Consider the following 8,041-nt stretch of genomic DNA (forward strand, 5'->3'; position numbering starts at 1 on the left):
CCCACTTCGCCCCCTGCGCGGGGGGTCTCAGGGCTTCGCAGCCCCCGCTCTTCGCTAAGCCTTTCCTGGCAGATCTCGACTTCTCTCAACTCTCTCCTCGCGCGTTTCTCAGCACGTTGCTTTCTGCTGTCCCGTTTGAGCCCCTGGCGCTTTGTGATTCTCTCACCGCCCTCCAATACGAGACTTCCCTCGGAGCTTTCTTTCTGCTTGGGGTTCTCGTTCTCATCTCTCCATCTGCTCTGTTCACCATTAACCCAAAAGGCAGGGCTGTTGTACCCAGGGCCCCTTTGCTATAGGCCTGCTTACCTTATTGCTGCTGCTTTTACTGTCGCTTTCTTTTGTTCCGTCTTATAAATCTATATGCACAAACACCCACTCCTGAAGTAAATCTGTGCTCAGCCAGTCTGGGTTTGCAATAAAAGAAAAGCAGCGCCAAGCCTAGAGATTCTTTAGGGCAGACCCTTTTGACAGCTGGTCCCCAAATACGGTTGTGAGCCTGTGGAACAGCAGCGGCTGCTCACCCTGATGTGCCAAGGCCGAGCAACACTGATGTATAAAACTGAAGTTTAAACCGGTGTTCTGCTTACCGTGCATGAGCATCTGTAACTTTTTTTGACTGAAAACTACTGTGCAGCAGTTCTTAGGCTTTGTGGGATCTTGCATGTTCTAGTGAGTTGCCGCTGTTTGATTTTCTTGGGGGAATAGGTTATATTTCAGGGTTGCAAAGTTTTGTCTCATTTGAATGATGATGCTAATCAGGAGTTCTGTTATAATAAGGAATGTTGTTTTTCATTGACACTCTTCTATGAATATGCTTTCTTATAGTGGCTGTGGTATTTATGCTGTAAACTTAATTTAGAACTGGTCATATATCAAGCGTGTGTGACTGAGAGGGTGTCTTTGATGCATTGTCAGTATCACTGTTTCAGTCTTGGACTTCTTGGTAAGATCAGATTAAAGTTATATTTGTGCTTTAATTTTTTATTTTTTTCTATGCACTTTAGGTCAGAATATGAAACGTGAGTCTGGAAGAAAAGTCCAGACTGGAAACATCACTGCTGCTAAGGTACCATATTCTCATGTCAGGCTATTTTGTTTCTTTTTTTTTTCAGTAGGTGTGTGTGTTTTTATATATTTAAGAGGGAAAACTGGATCTGAAGCATGTTTTCTCTAGTCTGTATGAATCCAGAGTAGAAGCAGCCTAGAAAATGAATTTTCAGTGTTAAAATAATAGGTGCAATGTAACTGAACGTGGAGGGGTGTAACCCCCAAAACCTTTTTCTCTGCAAAATCTGAGAGCGTATAAGTTTTGACATCTGATTTAGATAATAATTTAGAGTGGTGCCAGTGCTCTTACAATGCCTGTGTTCTCATTCTCAAGGAATTCTTAACTTCTGGCTGCATCTACGCAACTGCAAAGTCATTGGGTCACTTACATTTTGCAGTGGCTGCTTCTTTCATATAGACTATGGGTTTTTTAGACTTTTTGATGCCCTCCTGTATTGCCTCATTTCTTTTGTTCCTCCTAGACTATTGCTGACATTATCCGAACTTGTTTAGGACCAAGAGCTATGATGAAGGTAAGAACTTTTGGTGAAATACCTGTGCTGCGTACTGACTAGAAAGAGTACATGTATTATAGGTCAGTGCAAATATTGCTTCTTTTTCCATTGCAGATGCTTTTGGACCCCATGGGTGGGATTGTGATGACCAACGATGGCAATGCTATTCTTAGAGAAGTAAGTTTCTCCTAAAGGATTGTCTTGCTTAACATGTGAGTTGGAATCTTCCAAGATACAGTTACGTAGCTGCCAATGGAACTATGTTATTTCGTCTTCTGTCTTGAGAGCCAGCAAGTACTAAACAGCAGTTCTGAGAAGGGTGCTTACTGGGGAGGAATTAAACATTTCCAGCAAACGCTCTTAGAAAACTAGGTTTGATCCCAGGGTGGTAAGTTTTCATGGAGGTTTTACAAGACTGGTGTAATGTAAATTCTAATTGTAGCTATAATCACTTGCATCAAAACTTTATGAGTAGATGCTTGCTTTTACAAGGCCAAATAATTAGACTGTAGCTATAATCACTTGCATCAAAACCTTATGAGTAGGTGCTTGCTTTTACAAGGCCAAATAATTAGACCAAGAAATCATTGTTGTCTTTCTGGTGCAAGTGCTGTTGAAATAACATCACAAAAATCATAATGCCCGAAAAACTCTGGGAGACGCAATATTGTGAAATACAAGGGCTTATTTTCGGTCTCAAAAAGGAAGAAAAATCTTTGCTGTAGTTGGACAGAATGCCTTTGATTGTTTAAAAGATGTGGTGTTTGTTCCATTGAGCGATGCAAGGAGTTTCAGCTTTAGTATTCTGGAACAAAACCATACCCTTTGCTCCTGTACAGATTCAAGTCCAGCATCCAGCTGCAAAATCAATGATAGAGATCAGCCGTACTCAAGATGAAGAAGTTGGAGATGGGACCACATCTGTAATTATCCTTGGTAAGGGGAGTGAATAAGACTTACTTTTTATAAAGGGTTAAGGCTGAAGTTTGCCCTTTTTGCTCACCAGAGCCTTAATGAGACAGATATTTGTTATTTACCAACCCTAAAATTGATAATTTTTTTTTTTTTTTAACCGTGGAAGAGAATGCTAGGTTCATTAGACCCTTAGGTGCTCAGCTCCATGCTTTGGAAAGTTGTGTTCTTTCCCTGAGATGATCACAGTTAAGTATAGAGAAAGGTATAGGTGACGTTAGAGCTCTCTACATGGATAGCAGATACTCTCTGTCCGGTATGCTGTTCTCCTGTCTTGACTGTTGATTGTTCTACTAACTTACCTGGGGAATTTTGATTTTTTTGTTTTTTGTTTTTTTTTTTTTTTAAGCCGGAGAGATGCTCTCTGTTGCCGAACACTTCCTTGAACAGCAGATGCACCCAACGGTGATCATTGGGGCTTATCGTAAGGCTCTGGATGACATGATCAGTATTTTAAAGAAAATTGGGTAAGTATGGGCTGGTGGGAGTTAGAGAGGAGGGATCTGGGGTTTCTGTACTGCTTGAAGATGATTCTTCAGGGAATCATGTTAGTAAAATATAACTTAATATAACTGGAGAGGGACTCAATGGGATTATGAAGAGATTGTAGCCTGGAGTAATACTCAGTTTACTGTTTGGTTTTTCCTTTGTGTCAGCACTCCAGTGGACGTAAACAACAAAGAGATGATGCTTAAAATAATAAAGAGTGCTATAAATACCAAGGCAATAAACCGCTGGTCTGACTTGGCCTGTAGCATTGCTCTTGATGCTGTTAAGACTGTGGAGTTTGAAGAAAATGGCAGAAAGGAAATTGATATTAAAAAATACGCAAAAGTAGAAAAGGTGAGTATGCCCTGAATCATTTCTTATCTGTGTGCCCCTTTCTCATTCTGAACTAGTTGTTCCTAGGATGCAGTGGGAAGAATTTTGTGCTACTGATCTGCAGTCTGCCAACATAACCCTTGACGATGTTTTAGTCAGTGCTATCAGCCTTGCTGGTTTACAGTGAAAACAGGGGCAGTTGTTTCAACTCTTTCAGAATATTTGTCAAAAAGATCATTTAAGTTGTTTCGGTTTCCACCTTCCAAGCACATGTCGCCAGGCAATAGGATGTGAGTAGTTTCTCAAGTTCTTTCACAGCTTTTCACTTAATCTAAGTCAGCGTGCTCTTAAAATTAACTCAGATTGTGACCTGGATGCATCAGGGAGAGTTACTTGGGAGAGTTTTCCTTTTTCAGTACACGGGATGGATAGTTTCAGGAGCACAGATACACGGGTTTTCGTAGAGTAGACTGATTTGCCTCCTTTTCCCCCTTTCTTGTGTCTCTCAGATTCCAGGTGGTTTTAGTGAAGATTCATGTGTTTTGCGTGGAATCATGGTGAATAAAGATGTAACTCATCCCAGGATGCGTCGCCTTATTAAGAATCCACGCATTGTCCTTCTGGATTGTTCACTAGAGTACAAGAAAGGAGAGAGCCAGGTAAAGCAAGTCCTATTAGAGATGTCTGCAACTTTTGATTTAAGGCTAGTAAAGTGAACAAATCCAGATAGCTAGTTAAAAGCATGAGTGGCAAAAGGCTCTCTTCGTGTTCTGCCTTTCAGAGACCTTTTGCGTGTATAGGCTAATTCTGCTGCGGGGTCGGTGCCCTGGAGAAAAAGATAGAAAAATATAACTGAGGCTACAGTGGTTTTACTTGCTGAAGCAGCTACACTGCTTTGTGTATCTAAGTGATGGTCAAGAGTCAAAGAAATATTTCTGTGCTTCAATTAACACTAATGTTAAACTGACACAGTGCCACAGTTTATTTGATCAGTATTTTTCATTGTGTAGTTCTCCTTAACTCTCCTCCAGGCAATATTGGAGGAGTCAAGATCACTCAAGCCAAGGGATCTGTGTCTAGCTCGGTGAAGGCTTGGGAGGAATACAGTAAGATATTTACACCTCTTTTCTGTGCAGACTGATATTGAAATAACGCGGGAGGAAGACTTTGCCCGCATCCTGCAGATGGAGGAAGAGTACATTCAGCAGATGTGTGAGGATCTGATGAGAGTCAAGCCAGATCTGGTCATCACAGAAAAAGGAATTTCTGGTAATAACACACGTGATCCTTCTTTGTGTTGAATTCATCTTAATAAGGTTCATGCTGTGTTAAATGCACCATCCAGTAACTTTTTTTTTTTAAAAAAAAGGCAACAAAACAAAAAAAACCACAAAAACCCCCACAAACCTGATTTTGAACATGCCCCTGTTTTTGTTTTGTTTTTTAGCTCTCTAGCAAATTGTTCTATATTGCAGGCATTGAAGTTGGTTCTCGAGGTTGCCTTGTGAACATGGACACTTACAGTAATATTTTGCTTTTCCAGCATTTGGAAATGATATCAAAATAAAAGTGAGGATGAGTCTAGCAAACCATGGAAAGCTGCACTGCAGTTTTGCCTTGCAACTTGGTTTAAGAAGCTACATTTAAGTTTTTCTTTCCATAACCCTTTTTTACTTTAAAGACACAAAGTTTGTCATGATACCGCTGATTCATCAATAAAATTGCACGACCTGATTTCAGATTTGGCCCAACACTACCTGATGAAAGCCAACATCACTGCGATCCGCAGAGTGAGAAAGACGGACAACAACAGGATCGCCAGGTAAACGCTGTCTCCTCGCTGGAGCCCGTTCTTGCTGTCTGTGGCATGGTGTTTTCGTTCTTATCTCGCCCTTTCTCCCCAGTTCTTCTTTGTGAGCATCTAACTTGACCGTTGTTTGTGTGCCAGGGCCTGCGGAGCTCGCATTGTGAGTCGCACAGATGAGCTGCGGGAGGAGGATGTGGGAACTGGAGCCAGGCTCTTTGAAGTTAAAAAAATAGGAGATGAGTATTTTGCCTTCATCACTGATTGCAAAGACCCCAAGGCTTGCACTATTGTTCTGCGTGGAGCCAGCAAGGAAATCTTAGCAGTGAGTTATTACACGTTCTGCTTCCCCTCCTGGCCACCTTCTTGGTGTCAGTAAGTCATTGCTTCCTTTTGAGCAGCGCTTGTGTGCAAACGAAGCCAAAGCAAATTTCCTCTGGGTTCTGGAGTGAAAAGGATATTCCCATCTTGTGGGCTGCACTGTACAGCGAAGGCAAAACTTGTATACTGCAGAGGAACCAGCGCAGCGGGCTGCGGGTGTGCTACGGTTCCCTGCAACCAATAAATCCGTGCTTTGATGCCTGTTGCAGGAGGTGGAGCGCAACCTTCAGGATGCCATGCAGGTTTGTCGCAACGTCCTCATCGACCCGCAGCTGGTGCCAGGAGGGGGAGCTACCGAAATGGCCGTCTCCCACGCGCTGACAGAGAAGTCCAAAGGCATGACGGGTGTGGAGCAGTGGCCCTACCGTGCAGTAGCCCAGGCTCTGGAAGTCATTCCCCGAACGCTGATCCAGAACTGTGGCGCTAGTACCATCCGGGTGCTGACCTCCCTCAGGGTAAGGCGCGTGGCGTGGGGTCGTCTGGAGAGGTTCAGCCCCTTCCTGCTGTGTCCTACCCCTCAGATCAATCCTCCTTCCCTAGCAGTGCCCTTCAGTAGCTGCAGTAGGCCTTTACATTAAAGGAAACCTGTGTTGAAGTAACGGATCCGTTGAGGGTGATTGAAGGACTGTTGTTGGTTTTTTTGCATTAGCTGGGCTGCAAACGTGTTTGTTGAAGTTTTGTGGCAAATTTGAAAGCGTGAAAATGGAATTAAATAGCTTGTTTGAGGTACCAGAGTTTAAAAACAAAACAACAAAACCCTGAGGGTGAACATAATCAAAGTCTTCCTTTGAGATTAGATTGGATGGCACGAGAGAGAATATCTCCAGGTCTGACTTCTGATACAATTAAGTGTTTCAAGTGGTGCTCAGTAACATGCTCTTGTATAAACTCCAAAATTGAGCAAATTCTAACGACCTTTCGCTATTTTCCTGAGCCCATGATCAGTTTGAGTTTCCAGAAGGTGAATTTGCTGTCTTACTCCGTCGGCGGTGACCTGTTGTTCTCTTACAGGCAAAACACACTCAAGAAGGCAGCCAGATGTGGGGAGTGAACGGTGAGACCGGAGCCTTAGTCGACATGAAGGACCTGGGGATCTGGGAGCCTTTAGCAGTCAAATTGCAGACCTACAAAACAGCAGTAGAGGTAAGGAGAGGCGGGGGGGAAGCTTAAGAGCCTCTGTAGCGTATCCCTTGGGAGAAGGGAATGCTACTGCTTGTGCACTTGGATGTTTGGGGAAGCGCCACGTGGTGCGTGGCAGTGTTGCAGCTCACTGACGCAGGGGGTGTGATGATAAGGGATGCAGCACCCGTGGGAGCCTGTACTCAGGCTTTTGGGGGGTTGATTTTTGATCCTGTGGCTAAAATTTGTCGTGTTCCATCCCACCTTTTTCTGCAAACTGTGCAGACCAGTTAGTCTCACAAGGAAGACTGCTCTGAGTGACAGCCAGAGCCGTGACCGAGAAATTTGGTGCCAGCAATGTGCTGGAATCCAGTTAGTGGCCCTGGGAGCTTCTGCCCTTTGGATCGTTTCAGCGGCCTTACGCAAGCTGCCCTCCCCTTGTTAAAGGATCACGTTTTGAGCATTCGCTCGCTGGTGTTAGATCAAAGGCAGTTGCTCGAAGGGGTGCTCTGCCCCTTTCTCATCAGTCAGCTAGAAATAATCGGTGTCCCCTTTTCCGTGGGGCGTCCCTGCCCGGTGCCAGAGCCACTGACTGCTCCCCCTGCCTGTGTCCTTTCCACTGCGCCGTTGAGAGAATCATTTAATGGTGTGAAAGCCGGGTAGATTGGATTTTATTCATTGTGATGAGCTCCTGACTAGCCCTGGGTATGGGGTTTCTTCCCAGACCGCAGTTCTCCTCCTCCGCATCGATGACATTGTTTCGGGGCACAAAAAGAAAGGTGATGATCAAAGCAAGCAGCCCGCTGCGCCAGAGGCACCCCAGGACTAAGAGGGGTCGAGTCGCCGCTGGGAAAAACCTCGGACTCGACTGTGGGAAGAGCTCGATGAAGGGGTTTCTTACCGCAGTTCTCCTCCTCCGCATCGATGACATTGTTTCGGGGCACAAAAAGAAAGGTGATGATCAAAGCAAGCAGCCCGCTGCGCCAGAGGCACCCCAGGACTAAGAGGGGTCGAGTCGCCGCTGGGAAAAACCTCGGACTCGACTGTGGGAAGAGCTCGATGAAGCGACCCCGAGGCTGAGCTGGGGAAAAGTTTGTCTGAAGTCTGTGGGAGGGATGGGGGGGGAAAAAAACCCAGGAAGAGTGGGGAAAGGGCTGATGTGTCCTGTAAGTGCCCCTGCTCTGGGTGGAGATACTGATGCTTAATTTAAGTCTCTGAGCTGTAACTTCTCCTCACTGTTTGCCTCAAAAATAAAACAGGGCGTTTCAGTCTGTTTGCGCGTTTAATGCGGGTCAGGGAGGAGGGTGGTGTAAAAGCCTCCCTGGGGGGCTGGGGGCAGGTTAAGGTGCGGGCCTGGGTCCGCCCGTGCGGGGGACGGGAC

The 8,041-nt window shown here is 45.0% G+C and overlaps 1 protein-coding gene across 1 annotated transcript; it reads left to right on the plus strand.

The window, feature by feature from the left end:
- Window positions 1-1,004: 1,004 nt before the first annotated feature.
- CCT3 (chaperonin containing TCP1, subunit 3 (gamma)) lies at window positions 1,005-7,517 on the plus strand (the record flags this gene model as incomplete). Its single annotated transcript, XM_009579657.1, has 13 exons — window positions 1,005-1,066; window positions 1,530-1,580; window positions 1,677-1,739; window positions 2,402-2,498; window positions 2,884-3,001; window positions 3,191-3,377; window positions 3,866-4,015; window positions 4,493-4,625; window positions 5,097-5,178; window positions 5,305-5,485; window positions 5,751-5,996; window positions 6,553-6,684; window positions 7,385-7,517. Coding segments are annotated over 13 exons (1,607 nt in total), but the record flags the coding sequence as incomplete, so codon positions are not given.
- Between the last annotated feature and the right edge of the window lie 524 nt (window positions 7,518-8,041).

The sequence above is a fragment of the Fulmarus glacialis genome, unplaced genomic scaffold, assembly GCF_000690835.1.
Source record: "Fulmarus glacialis isolate BGI_N327 unplaced genomic scaffold, ASM69083v1 scaffold8306, whole genome shotgun sequence".
In the NCBI taxonomy this organism is placed as follows: Eukaryota; Metazoa; Chordata; class Aves; order Procellariiformes; family Procellariidae; genus Fulmarus; species Fulmarus glacialis.